Raw genomic sequence first — 25,381 nt, 5'->3', positions numbered from 1 at the left:
AACTCTTATACTTGCTTGTCCGACAGGGTCTGGTATCAAGTGGCCGATAAAGATGAAGTAGCACAGATTTGTCATTAATATATTCTTAAACAATATCATCAGAAGTTTGTGGGGTAACATAAGGCAGTGCACAGGAGTCCTGGGAAACAGGAACGTTATCCGACAGTTCATCCTCACTGGGCTGCCCTTGGCTGTCAGAGTCCAAATTGGTGTCTTCAGCCGGTGAGCCACTAATATTTGCCACAGCTTGCACCGCTTCCAGCTGCCCACTCAGTAACAATGCGGGTGATGGGTCGTTTGCATCCAAATTCGGGGGTTGGGATTTCCGTTGTCGTCTTCGTCGTCTTCGTCGTCGTCGCAGAGGAGCTTCCGCCATTGTCTGCTTCCGCCCTGGTTGTGAAGAGCCATGAGCGTCCAACCATTCTTCCACACTTTCCGGGGTTTGAATAAGTGAGTTTTACCATTCGCAATGACTCTCAACTTCGCAGGGAACATCAGCGAGTATTTTAAATCATTCTGTCTCAGGTGTCGCTTCACCGCAAGGTAAGAATGTCGCTGCCTCTGTACTTGGAGGGTGTAGTCTGAGAAAATCATCACTTTATGGTTATCTACGTGTATATCTTGTAATTTCCGGGTTTCCTGGAGTGCAGCATCTCTGTCTCTGTAATTTAACAATCAAAATAGTAGTGGTCTCGGATTTGAGCCCGGGGGCGGGGGTCTGGCAGGCACTCTGTGAGCTCTCTCGACCACGAAGTGTGGGGACAAGGTCTCTCCTGGCAGCACCGTTTGGATCCAGTCTTCTGCATAAAGTACTGCGTTCTTCCCCTCAATTCCCTCCGGTAGACCAACGACACGGAGGTTGTTGCGACGGGCCCTGCCTTTCCACATCCTCTGCTGTGTCCTCCAAGAATTCCACTCTGTTGAGCAGATCACGAATGTGCGTCTCAGCTGTGGACATCCGCGGTGAGACTTCCGCAATGCAATGCCTCCTTCTGCTGCTGCGGTGAGGTCTGCGAGCTTTCAATGATCAGCATGCAGCAGTGTGAAATCCAGCGCCACCTTGTCTATTTTACCTTTCAGGAAGGTGCGGATTTGGTTCATTGTCTTTCCCAGCTTCTCCACTGCGGCCAACACGCCGACACGTTTGTGCGACATGGGATCAGTCACTTCGGAGCTCGTCATCTTATCTGCCAGTGCTCGTGTCTGCAGGTGAGGGGCCACCGCACCCCCAGTGCCAATTTTTGTATGACCCCCCGCAACATGCGTCTTTAATGCTTCTGGGATAACTATCGGGTTCGGCCCCCGCCAGCAGCGTCGATCAAGGCCAGATGCAATCCGGGCTGGGTGGATGTGGCACACCTGCCCTATTCACTTCCAACTCGCAATCCTCCACACACAGAGACAGCCCGATCAGTCCAGCAAGTCTCCAGGACAGAGGCTCAAGCGCAAGAGGCCAGAAGGGGCAAGCGCACTTCACATCAGTGTTTGGCTGTTTCGAGGCTGTGTCCTGCTGCTTAATAGGCACCAGCACGAAGAGCTTGGGATGTCGAGGTGCACAGTGGGTTAAAACACTTAGGCTTGGAGTGTTATTTGGAGTCAATTGTATGGGTCTTCAGAGCTATATCATCTTGTTCCCCATATAAAGAATAGCGCTGTAAGGCTTTCCAGGAGGCCCAGCCTCCTCTACTCAGCACACAAAAGTCTGGGTGGCGTAGTTTGCAATAGCCACGGCCTGAAGATCCCATACATTTGCCTTGCAGTACCTTAGACTCAGGAGGCACGATCTAGACTGGGAAGTGCAGACCAGGCCTCTATGCATGACAGGCGGGGCCCCACACAGGCAGACAGGACTCATTCTCCACAGCTCTACTCCTGTGTTGTACTCGCGCCGCCTCCTGTCAATAGGGATCCTCACAGCAAAACCTGAAGTCACCGCAGATGGCCGCAGCCCGAGTTAGTGCCTGGGCCAGGGTAAATCTCTGGCCCTGCCCGCCTCATCACAAGCGCGTTGTAACTCCTCAGTCACCCGCTGCAGGCACAGGGAAGACCCTTGGGGCGCACAGCAGTGCCAGCTTCTCCCCCCCTCACCAGTTCAGCCAGGCCGAATACGGGCTCCTCCCTACTGACCGCAGCTCACTCGGCAGTAAAGACTTCCAGCGCGCGGTGAGGCCTAAGGGGCGGGGTCAGTCCCCGACCTCACGTCCTGCAGTGCTCCTGATATCTCGGGGCCTCCATTGGCTGAAATACATGCAGCGGTGCCCGCCGCCGGAACACCGGACCCACGGCGCTTTGCCACCGCACCGGAGCTCTGAGGTCACCTCCTGGTGATATAAGGAAATCGCCGCCTCTGCTGCTCAGCAATATACGGATATATGTAGCCAGAGATAGGAGCCGAGCTCTACAGCAGCATGTCTGGCTCCATTGCTGGCTAAGCCACGCCCCCCACGTGGTGCTTCTCTCATGCTGCCTAATACCATTAGAGCAGCATCAAGATTGGTTAAGGGAGCTGTTTGTGCTATACTCTGCAGTAGAACATCAAGGAGAAAGCACAGCCCTTTGGTAAGTACCACTTATTACAAATGTTAGTGTAATCCATGTCAGTGTAGTGATGATTTATTTTGTGTTTATGTTGTATGATACATGTTGTTTTATTTTGGGCTTTTGGAGTGAGGGGTTGTTTAATTTTGGATATTGGGTAGTGGTAGGACACTTCACTCACCCCACCACTTTCAAAGATTACCAGCTGCCCCTGCACTTAAGTAAAAGAGAGGTGGTGCAGGTGGGGATAAGCTTAATTTGTTGCAGAGCTCTTGTCAAGTTGGTGTAACATTTCATGGGAGTTTGACTTCTAACATGCACCTATTTAGGCAGAGAAAATCAAAGTCCTCTACAAATGCATAGATATAACTCACTATAATGGTTGCTGTTGACTTGAATCACATATAGAGAGAGGCATGTCGGTCTCTAATAATCCCAATAGCCTCTTTAGGGGCTAGCTTCAGAAATGATGCACAGCTGAAAGTATTTGAGTTGTGTTTTGCGGACGCTTGGAGACGTGGGGAAGTTTAATAAATTCACCAAATTACGCTTTTTTAGGAATGAGCATATAATGTATGGTGTTCTTTGATAGCCCCTTTCATTCAAGTATGTGCTGAATTTCCAGACAATACAAAAAGCACAAGATCTTACGGTGCTGATTGAATTCTTAAAGCACAGAAATGTTTGGTGGGCTTGAAATATCATCAAATCATTTCCTACTAGCAAAGCAGGACTTAAATGTGTGTTTATATGCTGCAGCACTTTACATAATGTCTGTCACATACATAGCAAGGCAGGAGGACCAGATTTCGAGATCAGCAAGAGGCTCTTAAAATATGTGAGGAGGCATTGAATTTGGAGTCCTTCTTCCTGGCCCCTGTAATGGAACGTTCTAGGTGCCTGAGGAATAAAAGGAGATAGGATCAATTACAACTTACCAAGTACAGTGCAACCCATTTGATCACACAGTAAAGCTCAGAGTCGATTGATGGGATTTGGTATAGATTTATTATAAATTCAAAGCGAAGATGATATAAACCAGTCACAGAAACGTAGTATAAAATTATAGAATATCTCATGGATATTTGAAGCGACTGACACAATTGATCCTCAATAACAGGTAGAAAATGAGGAATTTGGTAGCTGCTACACAATGAATAAGAAATAAAGTCTGGTGAGGAGATTGGAAGTTTCGATCCTCTTGCCGACATATGACTTTGTCTAAGGAGACCTACTAAACCCTATTTTAGATGGGAATCAGGGAAACCCTATTAAATCAGGAAAGCAGAGAAAGGTGTCACCATAGCAGATCATCTGTAAAAGTTATTGAAGGTAAAGTATATTGTATAGCAAGAAGCCACACAATACAGATGTCGCAAAGTGGTCTGTTACTATTATATTCTAAAGGGAATCTGAACAAAGATAAAGTGCAATGCTCAATTATACCCACTAAAGTATGTTCTAGAATTTCAGGTCACAAGTCTACGTTTTTCTCATATTCAAACAACACACTTGGCAACTACACTCAGGAGTTCTTTCCTTTGGTCTACACATTAAAACATCCTTGAATTCCTCCCATCTCGTGAATCCACTCAGACAGTAGTCCTCCTTTACTCCATTAAATCTTCTTATCCTTGCCAAGAGATACTTCTTTCTAACCTCGCTGTCTCTTTCACACAATGTGCCTTTCTTCAACCATGAGATCATTCATCTGCAGGAAAAACATTGCATCCTAAGCAAGCATTCACATGAAAACTACAAATTGCAAAATACAAAAGCTTAAGCCCTTTGGTCAACTTTAGTTTGGTAAACATTTAATTACATGTTTTAAATGCAATATTACAAACACATATAGAGAGATACAGAATAGGTGTAGAGCACTATTCGAATGAGTACATTTTCAGTTTAAAAGAAAAATTGAGAGTATTATTTAAAGAAATACGTGAACATGTAAGAAATACGATGTTATTCGAACTACACAGTTATAGATATATGAGAGATCTGCAACTTGTTGTACTGTAAGGAAAATGTTAATATAGACACTCTTATAAGTGTCAATATTACACAGTAGATTTCTGTAATGGTTCAAGTGCACTACACTGCAGTAAAAAGGTGACATTATGAAAGTACATAAAGCCATACGTACACAAATACATGACCTTAAATGAATAGGAAAGGTTGGAGCCAAAACTATGCTGCTCCACATGTAAATTGTACACAATTGTGAAAATTTGGAAAATGTCAGAGAAGATGCATACCTGTGGTGTACCACCAGCCTGCAGCAAAGGGGTTTATTTCTTGAAACATGTCTAATGCAAAGGAACCTCTGTGGCAGTGAGGAAAGATGGTTAACTGAAGGGTAGCAAAGAGAGGCAATTTCTTTATGAACGAAATGCTAACAAAACAACAATACAGTGTCCATAGTTCCTGTTCTAATGTTAAAACATGTGTCATACATTGCCCCAAATGGTAACCCTAAATATGTCTTGCTTTTAGGTCTGGTATTAGAAATCAATTACACATGTTCATTTAATATCAATGCAGACATTTGTGAGGACAAGTTGGTGTCAAGGGTGATTACAAAAATTTTGGCTTTTGGTAAGATTTGGGGTTCGAAGCTGTGAAGGTTCATGTAATTGAGCAAGCGTTGTACTGTATCTTGTTGTTAGTTCTTGAGCAATAATAGGAATTCTATATTGGTTGGTTGAGCTTCAGGTAGGTGTAGAACATTTAGGTCAGGATGATGTAAAAGCAGTGTTTAAGATGTTGGATGTGTGAAGAAGAGGAGAAGAGGAGACGTTCAAGTAGAGTTGTGTTTAATCGCCATATTGGTGATTCTTTATACTGCGTCTGTGAGTGGAGCATGAAGTGACTCCATGTAAATGTTGAGGATAAAAGAAACCCGTATGGAACCCTGGGGGAATAAAAATGTGATGGAGATTTTTTGTGAACTGTAGGTGCCTATGTGAACAAACTTGTGATGGTTGGAAAAGGTGGACAAGTACTAGTTAAGGACATCGCTGGTGAATCTCATTCAGGACCTCAAGGGTATTTATGAGAATGGAATGGATGTCTGTGTCAAAGGTAGCTAAAAGGTCCAGCAATATCAGGAGGCAGGGATCATCTTCATCTGTGGTCAAGAGGCAAAGTCTATGATGTGCAAGGTGGCAGTCTCTGTGCTGCAGTGTGGTCGGAAGCCAGACTGGTAGTTATGCTGGAGATGGTTAGCATTGATGTGATCTTAAAGTTGAACACAGGCTGCTTTTTCAATTATCTTGCCCAATAGTATTTGTGTGGTGGGCTGAGTCTTGGTGAAGTCATCTGGTTCTGTAGGTTTTATTAAGAGTGGGAGGAATTGAGAGATTGTGAGACAATCCCTTGAGTTAGAGAGTCATTGGCAATGATAAGTATGGGTAAGAGAGGTTTGATGAAGAACAGTGGTAAGATATTAACTTCATGAGAAGTGGATTTGAGGGAGTTCAGTATATCAGCCATTTCTGTGAGAGATAGGGCTTTGAATGCTGACCTTTCCTGGATTCTGTAGGAAGTGTGGAACTGAGAGATGACGCAGGCTTGGCACCATTGATGTGAAGTCAGACCTTCTGTATTTTTTCACTGAAGAAGAAGTTGGTGGGATTACACATTTCTGTGGAGTTAGTAATAGGTGGGTCTGAGAAGTGGTTGATGCAGAGCTTGATTGTTTTGAGCAGTGTTTTGCGTCTGTTGAAGGCTTCTTTGATGGTGATGTATAGTACTGCTTTGGCTCATGTGATGAGCTGCATGCGTATTGCACAGAGGGTTATCAGTATCGGGGGTTCATTGGGAGTTCTTCTTTTCATTCATTTTCTTTCCTATCTGTGGATGGACGTTTGTCAGCTTGGTATTTACAATACCAGGGTGCTGAAGACTTTGCCTTGCACTTGCGTTTTTTAATGGGGGCATTGACATTCACATAGCTTTCCAAAATGCTTTTGGAATGGTTTAGAAGGGTGTTGACGTTGGATGTGGAGTTGATTCAAGCAATGGGGAAGTATTTGAAGCATATGAAGGTTTGGTGTTATCTTTTGTGTTAACCTTGGTGTGTTGGCACTATAATGACTGTGAAAACAGCAATGGCAAAGTGGTCAGTCCAGTCCAAGGGCATGGGTGGTTTGTAATGGATTGTTGATGATGTTGTGAAGGCAGCATTGAGAATATGGCCTTTGTAGTCTGTTGTGTGACATGCTGTACCACGATGTTCAGCAGAGTGATAAGAGATGGGGTGTCTTGTTTTTTGTTTTGTTTAACTTGCATTGTCTTAAAGGTTGAAGGTGGTGTGGGCATGTGGGATAGACAAGGTGGTGAGGAGTTGGGAAGATTTATCAATTAATTCCTTATTCTGCTAGGGGGCTTGAGTTGCAGAGTAAGGAAGCGGTATGTCAACAACTCAATGGACTTAAGTGTTAGTTGCTTGCCTAGTGTGCAGGACTAGGATGATTTATGGATGACACCAGTGCCTCCTCCCTTCCTATGTGCTCATCCCACATGACTGATGCTGTAGCCTCTGTAAAGAAAAACATCTATGATGTTCGAAGATGTGGGGGTGAACCATGTTTCTGTGATGTAGAGAGTATCAAGCTTGTGATCAGTGATGAGGTCTGCCATGTCTGGTGTATGGACGACTGCGGAGTGAGCATTAATGAGCATGAGTTGGAATATGTGGGCTGTAGTTTGCATGTATGTGATAGTTGGATGTGTATGAGGTTGGGCCTATGTGCCTATTTATAGGAGGTAATCCCATCTTCCAGAGTACAAGAATGGCACATCTGTCTGCTGGGGTTGTGTGCCTGAAGGTCTAAGTATGCCCTAGGAATGAATGAAAACATATTTGGTCAGGTCATTTTGTGGTCTCCAACTGAAAAGAGGTAGTATTAAGGCTAACCTTTGTTCTCCATATGTTCCCCTTCCAGCCTACCTCTTCCCCTAGAAGCACCTCCTTTTGTAGCATGTCCTCTTGCTGTACTGTAACAATTCACAGGAAACATAAATTCAAGATGGGTAGCCTCTTCTTCCACTGAGAGGGTCTTTGGGTCTCTCTAAACCACATCCTTATTTAGAGGACGTAACATTCTATCCATCAGGGTCCCTGCTAAATGGGCCGTTGGTGACAGAACCTTGCCTTCCTTGGCCCAGAGGTCATGCTTTGTTTCCTAGAGAGCAGGGTGCTGACTCAAGCCTGGAGGTGAGATGATTGGAATACTGTATCTAAGCCAGTTTTGACTCAGGCAGCACACAAAGTATATTTTCCAACTCTACTTTTCTACTAAAATCAGATATCTGTATTAAATCAGATTTCAAAAACTGAGTGATAAATAACTTTTTTCATCATGCTAGCATTTTGCCCTTGAGGATAAATGAGTTTGAGATTTTAAGGAAAGCTAGGTGGTTCCCGTAGAGTGTAGTCCAAACCTACACAGTGAAAAACACTTTTTGACAATCACTCAGAGTGAAGACACCTATTTAAAATTAGTAATTGGCAACTTTTTATATATTAGGCCCCCTGCTCTGAAGGTTACACTGCACACTTTGAGGCTGGTTCCTTAATATATCGAAATAGGTTTACTTTTCCTTTCCATGTATTACCACAGTGCTTTAAATCTGCAGCCCAGCAAGAGCACTGTGGTTCTCCTGGCAGCCATATACTTGTGCCATATATGTGGGCAGTGTAATGCACACCGTCACTCACGTATGATATAATACTTCCACCTCATTGGGGTATTTTCTGCAGTATCTGCCATGACCCTAAAGGAAAGGATATATTCAGCCACTGCACTGGGTGAAAACAGTTTAATAGTACCAGTTTGCGTCCAGAGTACTCAGTGCAATGTCACCATGCACATACCAGGCAAAATAAGGTCCAGCTTGACCCAAGAGGAAAGATGCATTTCCTCCACATTGATATGGAAAGAGAGAGGAAAGGAAAAGAGAGAGAAAGAACGTGAATTGAGATATAATGAATATTTTAAAGATAAACAGACATAGGAGGGACAATGAAGAAAGAAGGAAAAGAGGAACAGGAACAGAAGTTCAGGCAGATGTGGAGAAAATATCAAAAGAAGTGCCTAATGAAATAAGAAAGTTGGAGTGGAGGAAAATATATTGTATTAAGAAGGAAAGAGAAGTGAAGACAGACAGAAAAGAAGGATAGAGAAATGAATGAAAAAGAAGAACCCAGAAAGAAGGAGCGAAAATTTAAAGAATGTAAAAAAAGCTACAGGGAAAAATATAAAGATAAAAAGAGAAAAGAATGAAAGACAATGATGGAAGCTGCAAATAAAAAAGAAGGAAGGATGTAATGAAAGAAACAGATATGAAATATGGAAAGTAAGATGGAAGGAAAGAGATAAAGAAAAGGGAAACATTAAATAAATAATGAACAAAGAAAGACAAAAATTTAGAAAGAAACATTGTGGCTCATTATGATGCTGGGAAGATCGTCACCGCCGGGCCGGCCGTGGCAATCCTCTCGCCATCACAATGTGATTCAACCACCGCCAAATTAGGATGACGGTTGGAATCACATTGGTTCAGCGGCAGATGGAAAGACCGTCAGCTATGGTCCTGCAAGGCGGTTCTTTTCCACCCGCCTTGTGAAACCCGGAACCAGGGCATCATTGTGGCGGTGCCGTGCAGGCACTGCCGTAGTGATTAGGATGCGCCCTTCCGCCTGTCTTCTTGCACAAAAAGACAAATTGGGGATGCCCGTTGCGGGCCCCCTCTGTGGGGGGGTACCCATGGTACCCCCTTACATTTCCATGCCCAAGGAGGCAGGCACCACATGGTGCCCGCCACGTTGTGCATGGAAATTCACATTGTGGCTTTTTCACCTTGCATATTGTGCTGCAGCCAGTAGCACCGTCCGCAATGTGAAAAGGCCAGGATGCGCCCGCCACTGTGGCGGGCGCATCCTAATTGGGCTGGTGGGACCGGTGCACGTCTGGCAGGTGGTCCCATCACTGTTATGATGGCAGGCGTCCACCCACCATCATAATGAGCCTCATTGTTCGAAAAATGGGAAGAAGGAAAAAGCAAGCATTGTCATGTCGTGTAGGCCTGGCTCGCATTTTGAGCCATGACTACTAAAAAAGACATACATCTATATGTTACAGAATATAATTTGAGATAAACATTAGACAGGCAAAACATTTACTTGGCGCTGCAACTGTGTGTTTCAATTTAAGAATGGCACACCATTATGTGACCCAGGTTACATTTACAATTCAACAGGTACTTTTGCCAAATCAGAGCTCTTGGCAGAAAGTTGTGGAACAGAAGTTGTAACTGGATTCACACTGGCTTTGGACAAACACAGGGCAGCAATCCAGCTTGGAGCAGACAAAGGTGTAGCCAATGCAGTGTCTTTGTGTCAAATGGTGACAATATAATAGCTAGCGGGAATTTGTACTCTGCCTATGAAAACGTTTCAGCCCTGCTGAAAAAATTCTGCTATGCATCCTCTGCAATATAAGAAGGGTAGGTGCTTGGAGTCTGTATTGGCCCGGCTATGTAAAGTAGTGGATGGCAGTACATGCAGCCAGAAGGGTCTTTTTTGCATCTACTTGTGCTTATACGCATGGATTGCAGAGAACGTAGAACATTAGCTCTCTCAGTGTGCAAATTCATATGACTTTCTAGAAAATCATAAGCATTTTTAAAGTGTTTTAGTTAGCATCTGACTGCTGGTTTAAGTTGGAGAGTGTTTTATGTGAACAGTGACTGTATGCATTCACACATGCTCCATGCCGAAGTAAAAATCAGCTGCTGACTAAAAGATTTTTTCAAAATTCTTAGTATTTTTTTATATATCTTTATTTGTTTTATTAATACATTCATCAAATACATTAGGGACGCAATACAGTAGACATCACATAAGTATAATTGTTACTTGATTATTGACAGTAAATAATTATTGGCAGTCATATCTACCTGAGTAGTTGCACTAGATCGCCATGGGCTAAGAACCGCTGTTCTAGAGTTTATGTGGTGGTGGCCATCTTTAGCCTTTTTTGACAGCTCACTACGTTGCTTAACTGTACCTTTTCAATTTATCTTTCCATTAACCTTTAATATAAGTATTAATGAAGTGCCTGGCTAAACGTTACCTCCCTGTCCATTTCGCTTTAGTAAAAAAAACGGATCTTTTTTGCACATATTGAAGTGCAACATTGTTTTGCTTCACGTATTAATGTTAAAAACATAATATTGATAGACAACTAATATTTTTAAATTACCTTTTAAGGGATGAAAATATTAAAGCTGTGAAACACTATTTGACTTTAACCAATGAGGCTGTACGATTAAACCTAGGCCGACCATCGGGGGCTTAACTACACTGGTATCAGTAAAATAAGCTAATAAAATAATTACGTTAAATGTGAAATGTAGGTGGTTACTGGCTTGTCAGGTAGTGGGATCCGGACAATTAACCTGATAAATGTATATATATCCAGCCAGGAGTAATAAAAGATTATGAAGTACAACTGGGTTTGTTAGAGAAAGATTTGGAATCTATTTGTATAACAAAAGCAGCATATTTGATAATGATTTTAGGAGATTTTAACAATAAATTAGAACCGTCCCTTCGTGATAACTGTTTAAGGAGATTTTAGTAATCTCACATATTCCTCATGCAAAATTTGGTGGAGTAGGTAGTTGCCGCACGAAACAAATATTTGGTACATTTCCTTGAATCAATAGGACTATTCTGTGCCAATGGGCGGACGAATTTGGATTATCCAGCAAAGAAGACTTTTCGTATAAGGAATCAGAATTGCCCAATTGATTATGCTTTCAATAATGCATGGCATTTTAAGGATGTCGAACAATTTGAGGTATTGCAGAGTGAGGGCAGTGACCATTGGCCTTTGGAATTGTTAATTAAGATGGTACAGGAATCGGAAAGAGAAAAAGTAATCCCCTTACAGATTGAATACCCTAGACGGACAACAACCCATATAACAGAGGAAAGCCTGCAATTGGTTAATAATTTGTTTATTGATTATACAGTTGTTTGTAACTTACAGCAAAAAGGACACATTTTAACATGGTACGAGCAGGCGATCAAGCAGGTGGTAAATTTCCTAAAAATAAAAGTAAAAAATGGTCCGATCCATAATATAAAAGGAAGTATAAAGGGTTGGTTTAACAATGAGTACAGAAATTTGAAACTTAGTTATCCAGAATGCCTCTGCACTCCTGATCCTCGACGTCCGCGCCGTGACCACATCACCCCCCACCTGAAGAACCTGCACTGGCTCTCTGACAACAAAAGAATCTCCTTCAAGCTCCTGATCCACGCACACAAGGCACTCCACAAGACCGGTCCAGCCTATCTCAACAGCTGACTCTCCTTCTACGTACCCAACAGGGAACTTCACTCTGCACACCTCTCCCTGGCTACCGTCCCACACATCCGTAAAACCACAACCAGATGCAAATCCTTCTGCCACCGCGCCGCCAAGACATGGAACACCCTCCCCCTCATCCTACGACAAACTGAAGACCTTCTAACATTCAGGAGACAACTCAAGATCTAGCTGTTTGACCAGTAGAAACAGCACCCCCTCCTCCCCTCCCTTCAGCGCATTGAAACCCTTGAAACCCTTGCGGGTATGTAGTGCGCTTTACAAATTATTTGATTGATTGATTGATTGAGTAACTTATATAGGGGTAAAGATTTGAAGAAGACACTGGAATTAAGACCTGAGGAGCTAGAACAATTAAAGCAGCGCTTTTCTTTTCAAAATATGAAAAAAACGATTCATTCTTTAAAGCTAACTAAAGCTGCAGGACCAGACAATATACCAGCAATTAATTTGAAAAATAGCACCGATTGGCCAATCTTCTTAAAAACAACCTTCTAACAAATTCTTGTTGTAGTGTTTTTCCCAGGAAGTTGGAAGGGGGCAATTATGAGACCAATTTATAAAAAGGAGGATGCTATGTTGCCCCAGAATTATCGCCTCCTAGGCTTACTGGATGTGGGGGAGAAGGTCTTCTTCAAAATATTTCTAGGAGTAGTGAACGCCTGGGCAGAACAGCATGACCTGATACCAATAGAGCAAAGGGGGTTTAAAGAAGGGCACTTGATTGTTGATCACTGCCTTAGTTTATGGGCATTGGCAAGAAAGGCAATAGGAGTGTGCACCAGCTTGTTTTGCTGTTTTGTTGATTTTTGAGCTGCATTTGACTTGGTAGATCGTAGTACATTGTGGAGAATGTTGGTAATGCTTGGAATCACAGTATAACAATACAAAAGGACTGTCACTGGTCTGTACAACTAATACGGGCAAAGAAAAATGTGACAAACTCTGTGTCTACCTATAAAGTGTGTCCAACAAAAAGGAAATGAATCCCATCAGCCCACCCATATGGCAGAACTTCATCATCTGGGATAGAACCAATGATGGTCCGGTTAGGGAGCCACACACCTGTTGGAATTATGTGCTTCTCCAAACCCAAGGAACCACCAGTGATGAATCATACCAAAATGGTAAGGGGTTTGTCTGTCCTTTGGTCTTTAAATAATTTTCCCCTTAGACCCTCCACCAACCTTGTTTTTGACGAAATGCTTGGAATAAACAAAGCAGTTATTTCACTTATCCAGGTAATGCATTCAAAGAATTGGGCTAGAGTAATCCTGGATGATCTTGGGACATTATCTAAGAAGATCCAGATAATGAATGGCCTGAGGCAGGGCTGTGTTTTAGCCCCTTTGTTATGTCTCTGTTTTTATCTACCCTGCCATTTACATTGAGCAAAGCAGGAGGTTTAAGAACAAAGATGGGGGAACCCAGATATCATGTCTGCTATACACGGATGATTTAGTGATAACAGACATAACAGAGTTAGGCTTACAAAAAAAATTGGATAACTTGTTTCAATACTGTAAAAAGAAAAGCCTCACGGTTAATCTAGAAAAGACCAAAATAATGGTATTTGGACAAAGAAAAAGCTCCTTCTACTGGAAATTTGGGATGTTAGAATTGAAGTAGTAGATAAATATAAATATTTGGGCATGTGGTTTGATAGTAAACTAAATTGGAAAGACCACATACAGGCATTAAAAGCGAGGTCTCTTTCTACAGTCTGGGTCATTAACCAATTTAAACAGAAGTATGGAGGCCCATCGCTGCGACCAATACTATCGCCTTTTAAGGCATCGGTCCGACCACAAATTCTGTATGGTGTTGAGGTTTTATTCATGGGAGGTAAATCAGATTGTAACTTAGAGGAGGGGAAATGTGTGAAACAGCTTCTCGCTCTCCCATCGACAACTATGCTACAAGCCGTGCGAATAGAATATCACCTCACAGCCTGGAACTACCTGGGAATGCAAGCGACATTTAACTTCTGGAAAAGAATGAATGTAGAAGGCCCCCTCAAAATATCTTTGTAAGAAAGAAATAGAGACCAGTGATCTTATCTGGGCAGTCCAAGCAACGAATAAACTAGATAAGTTATGTGTTAAACTTACCCTAAAGTGAGACCAATGAAAATCAGGGCAGCAGATACCTAAGCGGGAGTTACGGGCCATTGTTAAAGCGGAGGCCCGAGAAGATGATTTATATTACTTGAAGAGAAAATCTTCCATCTGGTTTCTGATAAACGGATGGGTCAATGATCAAAACTTCCCCTATATAGAAGCTATGCCTAACCCAAAGCTCAGAAATGCAATACTGAAATTTAGAGTCGGCCTGAATCCATGTAACATCAATAGGAAGATAAAATCATTTATGTTGAATGATCAAGGTCTGTGCTCCTGTGGCCTGCAAGTAAATTGTAGTAGTCAACATATATATTGTTAGATTGTTTGTGGTTTTTAAAAGAATGGAAAAAAATGTAAAACCTATTTTTAATGTCTATAAAAGTTTCAGTAGGGACCAAACACTTAGCTTATTGATAAATATGAGATTTTTAAATGTGGCATGTGCAATAGGAAGATTTTTTATCATGATACATGAGTCATTGAAGGACAAGGCATACGTTAAAACAAATATATGGTAGCAATTCAATCTCATCTATGATCTGTGAATTATCCGCGATTCTGTACAAATGTATAGCTAATGTATAAGCAAGAGTTCTTATATGTTAGTCTCCCATGGTATATTTTAGAAGGTTTTTGTAGTATCTTGGTTATTGTGCTTTTCGTGTCATCCACTGCTCCACCAGTGGAACCCTCTAGAGATGATGTAACAGAATGTTGATGTATGCAATCCACAGTTGGAGAAGGGCTGAGCGCCTTGCTGGCTGCTCCTGGTGGGGCTGTATTACTGCAGTATTACTACTGACCTACTGGTTAAGCCTACGTCTGCACTCTACGTGTTGTGTGCTGTGCCTTCAGTGAGGGTAAGCCTGCCAACGTCTGTGCCTGCCAATACCTGCTTCTTGTGCTGCCAACTCTTGCGTCTTGTGCTGTGCCTTCAGTGAAAGTAAGCCTGCTTTACTATCTTCACTGCTACACATCAAAATGCTACTGTCTGTCCAGTATAGTGCTTTTCTCACAACGGAGTGTGCACTTTCTACGGTGCGTCCGCTATTTTTGCTTCAAATATATCTGACTAACAACATTTTCTGAGCGCTTCCTTTGGGGCAATTATTATCTACTGCTCTGTTGTGACTTGTCTTCACTACGAATTTGCCACCCAGCACTAGTTCCTATAGGATGTGGTTTTCTCCTCAGACATCTTTATATTTATGCACGTTGTCCTATCTCTGCTATGTGGGAACCGTGAATTTCACCCGATTTGTGCATCAAGCCCATCTAAGGCTAAATCAAGTAAACCTCATTTCACCCTTTGGACGTTGAGACCTCTCCTCTGCTGATTTGCCCAACCGTCATTTTCACGTTCAAAAACACACAAGCCTTGAGACATTGTTTGCATGCGCTTACCTTTGTCCAGCTTTGGATCGCGTGCAGTCCTCCCTGTGGTGAGCTTGTGACGCACATCTCACAATGGCTGTGGTTATGCTCTCTGGTGTTTTGGCACACGCTGATGCCTTGAGCCACCCTGCTCTACGTTTCTAAGTGTGCCGCCATTTTAAGATTGGCAGATTGGGTCCGCTTGGTTTCCTGCTGTTTTGGAATGGAAGTGTGTGTTCTACCTAAGGAAAGGGACACTCTGCAGTTAAAACACTTGTTGGACTGAGGTACATTTTCTATGCATTTCAGTTGTATGCTGGTTTCAGTAGCGCAACCGGAGCCTATGACTGTGTGAGCACACATGTGGATTTCATTGAAGGTTTCAAGTTCTTCTACCTGTGCTAGATTTCAGATCTGGTTGTTGTTTCTCCTCTAACTCCATGTCGAAGGGGAGATAGTCCCAACATTACTTGGTATTCTTGTTATATGTCTAACGAAGCGGTTTGCATAATTTTGCAGACGGTTGTGCTGATCATTGTTTAAGGCATTGTGTGACACATTCTGGCATTTTGTTGTTTGGTATGTTTTATTGCCTTACACCTGCATGTTTAATTTCTCTCTTAGTTTGCTGAAAATCATATGCTTCTTCATGTTCTTGTTTATTGGTTCCAACGCAGACGATTGTTACTCGGGTGAGTATTCGCTCACAGGCGTGGGTCACAGCTCTTAGCCATTACATTTTGCTTCAAACTATATTGCTTTGCATGGTTGTTTACGTCTCTATATTGTTCATGGACCTTAGGTATACACCCCGTAGGTACACACCGTCAGGGTACACGCCGTAAATAGTCCATTGTCCACTCTCTCTTGCATGCCACTTGTCTCCAGACACCTCTATGGTGTAATCATTTAAGACTGTGTATTTTGTATTGTACAACATGACTTCTACACGTTTATGTATGCTGAGCCTTCATTTTCTGTTATGGCTTTACTCCCTACATGGGAGCATACGCTTCAAGGTATAGAAGTTGGGTTTTAGCCCCTTTTTTTTTCTTCTGCATGGCTCACATTATGCTGCGTGGTTAAAATTACTCAAGGTTGGGTGATGGGTCACAGTCCCTATCACCATGTGCACAACTATAGATTTAGGGGTTACAGTGCACAACAACAAACTCCTCACGGGGTGTTTCACGTGGGTTAAATTCCCGCTACTCTAGTGCACAACATTGACCTCTCCACGAGGTATGTTTCTTTTGTTTCAGTGCACACTTATCAAGGTTCACACATTGCAAGGCTATTGTCCCGCATTCTCAATCACACGAGGTGTTGCGCGGACTGTTGTCCCCACTTTCATGCACATTTCTTGAACTCTATGAGAGGTGTGTTTTGGGGTTCTTCCTTTTTCTTGTGCATATCAATAAACCTCCAGTTGAGGTATATTTCACGGTCTTACACCTTCAATACTTAGTGCAATGTATAGACCTCTCTTGTGTTTGCCTCTGCACGTTCATATTGTTACCCACATGGGTGTATAGTTTGGTTCTTGTACATTAACTATGGTGCATTGGTTCACGCTATACTGGGCGTTTTTAGCTCAACTCTGTTTTCCTTTTCATGCTCAACACTGTAGCCCAGTACTTTTCTATTTTTTTAAACGTAATTGTTTATTATATTATGGAGAAGCGCGAGTTGCATAAGGTATTTCTCTTCTTCTCTGTCATCTTCTGTACTTCTGATGTGGATTGCTCTCTCGCATATTTACCTGGCCAGTTGGTGTACAGAAAGTACTCATTGATGGTTTCTCTTTCTTTTCTTTATTTCTTTTTCTCATTTATAGAAAGGAGGATGGGAAGAAGGTTATATTTATCTGTTTCTTCAAGATTTTTGGTTGTTTTCTTTCTCTCTACCTCTGCTTTGTTTCTCTCCAGTACTCTCCTCTCTATTTCGTTCTTCTAGCTTCTACATCTGATTACTTATTTCTCTTTTCTTTCTGAAAGAAAGGAGGATATGTAGTATCTTGGTTATTGTGCTTTTCATGTCATCCACTGCTCCACCAGTGGAACCATCTAGAGATGATGTAACAGAATGTTGGTGTATGAAATCCACATTGGAGAAGGGCTAAGCGCCTTGCTGGCTGCTCCTGGTGGGGCTGTATTACTGCTGTATTACTACTTTACTATTGATCTACAATAAATACTCCTAAAACATCTCAACCAGCCTGGAGTGATTACTACAGTTTTATTTGTGTATTATATTGTTTTATGGTGAAACCGTTGGAATAAATCATATTTTACTTGTTTGTAAAGTGCTATTTTTTATGGTTAAATGTGCCAAATAAAAATATTCAAATGGAATGGATGGACTGTAAGTCAACAAAAATAAATGCAATTAAATTGTTTAGTTAAATTAACATTAAAATTAAAACAGCTGTGCAAATTCAAGTGAAATCCTTGAAAGAAGCTCTATTAAGTAAACAGTGTTTTAAAAGGATGGTACTCACAGGTACAGAGTACCTTATCCTCTTTAGCTGGAAAAGGAGAGTAGCAGCACTTCTCAGTTTGGAGGCAATACTTTAAGTTGGAAATTACTGGCACTTGTGAATAGCAAAAAACTTGTCCAGGATAGTGAGTCCCTGCACTTTCACAAATCCATTTCAAGCACTGGAATTAACATCATAAAATGAATGAAAGATTCGAGATAGGAAGGCAATGGACCTCGTGCTGCCCCCGGGGCACGAGGACGCAATACTAGTCTCGCCGCCCAAGCTCACAATATACAATATGCGGGCATGCAGGACTGAGGCATCGGGGTAGTGTCACACTCCGCGGGATGGCTCCTCCCAATGTTATATTGGCGACATCAACCAAAGGGAGTAGAGTCCGCGACAATTGGCACAACACAGGAACAATGTGACCAACCCCACGCCAGCTTACCCTCTCTCACAAGATATGATAACAGTAACATCTTACATACAATGGTACTAAGTGATTGATGTACAGACTTGTGGAGATAGCATGCATAGTTCTGGCTTGAGTCAATGTATGATGTTGTATTCATGTTTTTGTAAACTCAATAAAATATATTCAAACAAAAAATAAAATGAATGAAAGATTAATCTTGAAATTCTTTGATGACCATCAACAATTAATGTGATTTACATTTTCAATCCAAATATTCAAATAAGTGAAATTCTGCCAGATAACAGGTCAAGGTATAATTACAAATGATATTAAATAAAGTTTTTGCTAAATTTTATTAACTCTAGATCAATATATATTGCTTTCTCTCTCTGAGTTTCTCTTTATTTACTTCTCTTTCCTTTACCTCTCTATCTATTCCTTTCTCTATTTATATTTCTTAACAAAGTTAATAGATACCATGAATCAATTTACTTGTATTTAAGAGAACTGGAGTCACCAGGCATAGGATCACTCTAACATATGCTCTATACTTACACATTTGTAACTATTATATGAGCCTTTTATTATGTGGAGGCTTTTATCACCCTGGGCAAAGTAAGGTATTTATTAATTTGCAACGATTAGATCATATTCATGGTGACGAGGTTAGAAATATTTACGAGCTACAAGACAATGCAATTTAAATGTTAACTTTAAAGAATATTACAATCTTTTGCTAGTTTGCTCATATGTAATATACTCCAAACTCAATCCCCAAAAGCCCATTTATTTGCACCTTTGGATTTCAGGAAGTTATGGGAAAGTAAATAAAGGCCAATTATTGAAATCTTTCATAAATTTGGCAGTCTAAGCAAATGTTTAATTGAGTATATCATTTAAATATTTTCTTGTAGCACGTATTTTGAATTTTCAAGGAAAAACACCATACTGATCCCATTGAATGTTTTGATTGTATTGTCTTTGTAAGTTTTCAATTATTATAATAAACATTTCAACACAAATGAATTTTCCACACTGTAAGCATGCTACAAAGTTATAAAATTGATGAAAATAAAATGAAATCGGAGTACACAATATGAATACATTTTAAACCTTTAATCTATTACCCTAGCTGAAGGACGCCTTCGAGGAGCAGAGAGAACGGCTGGGGCATCTAAGCAATGTGGAAAGGAGAGCTGACAGAGATGTCGGGAGCTTCGAGAGAGGCGGCCGAGAGAGCTAAGAGGCGCAGACGGAGAAGCTGATACATACCAGGTCTGAAATGTAAAACTACTGGGCCAGAGTCCCTAATCAACTGTAACATTTCAAATGATTTACTTTGTAAACTGTATGAGATAGATATGAGACGCTGGCAGGTTAGGTGTTAGACAAAATCCAATCAAGACACAACTTCTCGAAAAATGTGCAACATCCCTTCAGCACCTTTTATAACTCACAGAAGAAAAGCTTGAGAGGTACATTGGGTGACAGACAAACAGATAAAATATATCTTTCTGTAAGTGTTAAAGTATGACAGACAAACATGAAATATGTCTTTCTGTAAGTGTTAAAGTATGACAAACAAAGATAAAATATATATTTCTGTAAGTGTTAAAATATGATACACTATACCTTCTGTTTGCTGTTTTGGAATTGAATCATATGTAAATATGCATGTATTGTGCTTGAATAACACATTTTTCATAAAGCTTCTTTGGTGTTGTGGTGTAGATGCGCACATCCATCGCTATAGTCTTGCACTCCACAAATGTGAGAGGCTTTGCACAAAATATGTGAATTTCCTGCTTTTTCCATGCACCCTTTTCGTTAATGTTATAGTCATACTGGATATAAGATAATTTGGTTAAAATACATTGTACACCATTTTGATTTGCACACTTGATTGAAACTACAACACATATTTTGAGGGCTATGGCTAATAAATAATTTTGGGTTTTCACGAAAGACAAAAGCCATTGAGAAATCAACTTGTCTGAGGTATGACCATAATACATCATATACTCAAGAAAATGAGGGGCCGGATGAAAGTGACATTTACTAAGAATTTCTGATTGTTCATATGCAATCGAGTAAATGGTGTTTTATTGCTCAACTGAATGATCTCAATTTTACAAACGCTTCAAGGATAAAAGCTGAGGTGGTCCTGCCAGCATGCACAATTATGACCTGCAGTACCCAGGCCAGCTTGATAAACTGTGTTACTAACTATGCAAAGCTTTAAGGTTTTATTTTATTTAAAAGTCTGGAGTGGAGAAGCCAGGCACACATTAATGGCTTTCATGCATTCATGCTCCTAGTCAGTTGTGAGAGCATGTCTGCGGTTTTCAGAAGATCAAGGCACACAAATGCACAAATGCACCGTGGGGGCAGCTGGTGGCATGTAGAAGAGCAGAACAACTTTATTGACGGTCAGTCCTTGCTTATTGAATACCACCTTCCTCTCCCATGAATCATCATTGAGAATTCTGGCAGGCTGTCCATGTAAGCAAGGAGCTCCTCAGTCTGGTGACCGGTGTTGGGGACTTAGAATAGAACTCGCCCATGCACATTTGATTAATACATTTTTATCAAGCACTAAATGAACTTGGGCCTCATTGTGGAAGTAAAAAATGATCACCTTATTTGGAGTAGCTCTTTGCATGGTAGTAATCTCCAGGGGGGGTGTGTGTGCATTTGTTCCAGTAGCATAGCTTCACATCTGGCTGGAAGTAGCACTAATGGTATTTTTCTGTTGGTGATATTTGCCAACAGTGGCAGAAATATCAAAGGTGAAGCACATACATTAATTACTCCCAAAACATACAGAATAATAGAAACTACATTTCTCATTAGGCGTCACATATAGCCTTCTTTCATAGGGAATGGGTCCACAAAATGTAATTTTACCTGTAAACTTATTTTATTCCATGCTTAAGAGTAGCTCACATCTGATCTTATTTTTGGTGGTGAATACAAGTCATTTAGGGTCAGACGTACAAAGGAGTTTCGCATTCTCAAACCCTCTGATTTGGTAACTCCGAAGGTTTGCAAACATGAAAACTCTTTTTTTTTAGCTTTATTAAGCCTATTGAATGATTCCTAAAAAGTTTTCTGACTCAGTAAAAGGATTTAGAAAACCATACCAAATCAGGATTTGGAAGGGGCATGTTTTGGGTGTCTCTTCCAAGTATTGATTTCTTATAGTATGTAATAGTATTTTGCAAACAAAAACCAAATACAAAACGTTAATATTTTACCAACACCCCAAAGGAGGTGATCACCCATTCACAAATGGGAGGGATACCAACTGGACCTATTCCACTTTGTGAATGTTGAAAAAAACTTAATCTGAGTAGACAGTCGTCTATTGGTGTGGTCTTCCCCCACACATTTTGCTTTATGACCCCTTGTTTACTGAAATTTGTTGTTGTTGGCTTTAAGAATCTGTAACTTTACCATTGCTAACTAGTGCCACAGTGGTTGTGCTTAATTCTTAAAACATGGTAAAAGTGGCATAAAGGTGATTGGCATATTTAATTAACTTTATTTAAGTCCTTAGAAAAGTGGTACAACATGTACCAAGGGCCTGTAAATCGAATGTTACTAGTGGGCCTGCAGCACTAAATGTGCTACCCATTTAATTAACCTTTTAAACCTTGTCTCGGGTCTGCCAATGCAGCCAAAATGTAATTAAAAACTGCTAATTCGACCAGGCAAAATAAACATTTTCTCAGGTGTAAACCTCCCTTTTTACTACCTATGAGTCATCCCTAAGTGCACCCTGGACAGCCCAGAGGGCAGGGTGCAATATTTTTAAAAAGTAGGACATGTACATGATAGACCTGTCAGCGTTAGGGTGGTCTTCCTCCAAATGTTTTTGCCTACTTGCCTCCAATTTTTGCTGGATCTTTGCTTTTGTTAGCCATAGGACTTTGTACAATTTACCACTGCTAACCAGTTGAAAAGTGCTTGTGCTCACTCCCCTGAACATGCTTTGACTGGCGTATATCTGATTGGCTATTCTAATGTACTCATCAATCCGTTGAGGATTGGTATACTATATACCTTGGGCCTGTAAATTAAATGCGACCAGCGGCCCTAGGCAATCGATTGGGCAGGGTGCTGTGTAATTTAAAGGTTGGGAATGTACTTTTAAGTTTTACATGTCTTGTTAGTGAACAACTCCCAAATTAGTTTTTCACTACTGTGAGGTCTATTTATTTATTTATTTATTGTTAAGATTTGTAAAGCGCGGCGTATGCCCGTGGGCGTCTTGGCGCTGTAACTTGACTTAATGCCTCAGTGAGAACAGTATCAAACTTTAAAGGTGATGAGATAAGGAGAAGAACTGCTGGTCAAACAGCCAGGTTTTCAGCAATTTCCTGAATTGAAACAGTGTAGGTGTAGATCTAATCACCAATGGAAGAGTATTCCAGAGTCTGGCTGCAGTGTTGATGAAACATTTATCACCCCAAGTGACAGTCCTGGTCCGTGGCACCGCTAGTTGGTATGTTATGTTATGTTATGTTATATCTGTCTTATATAGCGCACGGCTACTCAAAGAGTGTCCCGGTGCTTTAATGCACACCTGTATCACAACATAACAGAAAAAGAAAGCAGAAAAATAGGGGGGAAGTTCAGACCAACCGAGAAAACTAATATCTAAGAGGTAAAAAGCCAGGTTTTAAGGCCCTTCCTGAACGTCAGTAAATTTGGAGTACTGCACAAGGTCACTGGCAAAGTATTCCAGAGCTGCGGAGCCAGCAGTCTGAAAGATCGGCCTCCTATACATGCCCTTTTAATACGAGGGACCGCGGCCAGGAACAAAGATCCAGACCTCAAGGATCTTGTGGGGCAGTAGGAAACTACCCTCTTTTGTAAATATTTTGCTCCTGAAGCGTGAAGAGCTTTATGAGCTAAAGTCAGGGCTTTAAAAATTATCCGCTTCCGGATGGGGAGCCAGTGAAGTGACTGCAGGAGACCCGAGGTTCTGGCACGGCCTGATAGTCCAAAAATGGCCCGTGCTGCCGAATTCTGGACCACCTGCAGTCGTTGTAACAGATACTCCGGCAGGCCGAGATACAGAATGTTCGAATAATCCAATCTCGAACCAATTATAGCCTGCACCGTTATCTTCCTATGATCTTCCGATAGTATGGGCAGAAACTTGCGTAGCATCCGGAGCAAACCGAAGCAGGTGCCGGTGAGACCGATTATCTGGGATCGCAGTGTCAAGCCATTATCGATCTTAATCCCCAGGTTCTTGGCCACCTGGGATGAACCTGTAGGTGGAAACATATTCTCCGGCCACCATTCCCGCCACTCTGGATCCGAACTGCACCCGAAGAAGAGTACCTCTGATTTATCCGAGTTGCACTTGAGGCCGTTAAGTTGGAACCAATTAAAAACGGCCCCAAGGCAACCCTGGATACTCTCTCCATCAAAATCCGCACCTTTCCTGCTCGTGAAGAGGAGCTGGGTGTCATCGGCGTAGGAAACGATCTGGGCCCCGAAAGATTCCGCTAGTGCCGGCAGAGGGGTCATAAAGATGTTAAAAAGAGTCGGGCTCAACACAGAGCCCTGAGGGACTCTGACTCTCAATGACGGCATCTCGGCGGAACTGGAGGAGGCCCAGACCGTTTGTCGACCGCCCGCCAAGAAAGATCGAAACCAGCTGAGCACCGTCCCCCTCAGACCGATCTCATAAAGTCTGGCGAGGAGACCCTCATGGGGGACGGTGTCAAAGGCCGCCGACAGATCGAGCATCACTAACATCGCTTTGCCACCTGGGTCCAGCACCTCCTTAATAGCCTCCGAAACTTCCAAAAGCGCTGTTTCAGTGCTAAGGTTAGTGCGGAAGCCGGATTGGGTGGGGTGCAGTAGATCATGTGATTCCAGATAATCGGAAAGCACCTTATACACATGCTTCTCAAGGATCTTGGCAAAGGCGGGCAAAAGCGAAATAGGCCTATAATTAGCCAGCACCTCCAAGTCCAGACCAGGCTTTTTAAGCAGAGGTATAATCATCGCCTGCTTCCAGATCTGGGGGACTACACCCTCACTAAGGGAGCAGTTCAAAAGGGGGTTCACAATGGGATTGATGACTTCGGCCATTTTAGCCAGAAATTTGGCCGGGCATGCATCACGAGGAGATCCCGATTTAAGGCAGGCCATCAGGTCCAAGGATGCAGAGGCTGAAAGTGGTGGAAAATCAGCCTGCATCGGATCTACACTAGTAGCGGAAACAGGGCCACCCTCAGAAGAGTGAAAAACCTCAGACCCCCTCAAGGGAAAGGACTCTTGAATCCGCTTGATCTTGGAGGTGAAAAAGTTGGCAAGGGCACTCACCCATGCCTCCGTAGGAGGTACCTGGGTCACGGAATCACGAGGGGCCATAAATTCCCTCACAATAGCAAAAAGCTCCTTGCATGAATTGGAGGCAGTCTCAATTTTCCTAGAAAAATAGCCTCTCTTCTCAGAGAGAATGTCGCGATGGTACGCTTTGACAGAAGCTCTGTAGGCGAGTTTAGCCCCCGGATCGTAGTGCGCATGCCACGCTCTTTCTGCCACCTTACACTGCCGTCGTGAAGCCGCCAGTGCTTCGGTAAACCAGGGGGCGGACGCCCGTTTTGCAATATTGCGAGGAGACCTCACCGGGGCAAGATCATCCAGCCTCTCCGAGAGCCACAATTGCAACTGCTCTGAGTCCCTTTCTAAATCCCCTGTCAGGATACACGGATGAACCAGACATGCCTGTATTAGCAGTTCTGGAGTAACCCGATGGAATGCCCTAGATCCCTGGGAAAGCTGTCGAGAGACACTAGATGGTTTGCTCGTCTCCGACACATAATACTTAACCAGCCTGTGATCCGACCATAGCACCTGAATAGGTGCTAAAATCTCTATAAAGGTCGTCGAGAAAACCAAATCCAGGATATGGCCCTTATCATGCGTCGGTCCGCAATAATAAGGCAGAAGGCCTAGAGGAGTCGTCACGTCCAACATTTTAATCGTGTATAAATTTATGGATCTTAATTGTCGG

The 25,381-nt window shown here is 42.2% G+C and overlaps 1 protein-coding gene across 1 annotated transcript in view; it reads left to right on the top strand.

The window, feature by feature from the left end:
- TAFA2 (TAFA chemokine like family member 2) overlaps nucleotides 1-25,381 on the top strand; it is a 1,231,988-nt gene that overhangs the window by 1,159,552 nt on the left and 47,055 nt on the right. The window contains exon 8 of the mRNA XM_078655863.1: nucleotides 19,472-19,614. Within this exon, the coding sequence (XP_078511989.1) occupies nucleotides 19,472-19,582 (111 nt within the window). The 3' untranslated portion in view covers nucleotides 19,583-19,614. The remainder of the gene's footprint in view (nucleotides 1-19,471; nucleotides 19,615-25,381) is intronic.

This window comes from Lissotriton helveticus, chromosome 1_1, assembly GCF_964261635.1.
Source record: "Lissotriton helveticus chromosome 1_1, aLisHel1.1, whole genome shotgun sequence".
Classification (NCBI taxonomy): Eukaryota; Metazoa; Chordata; class Amphibia; order Caudata; family Salamandridae; genus Lissotriton; species Lissotriton helveticus.
This window is presented reverse-complemented; position numbering and strand designations above follow the sequence as displayed.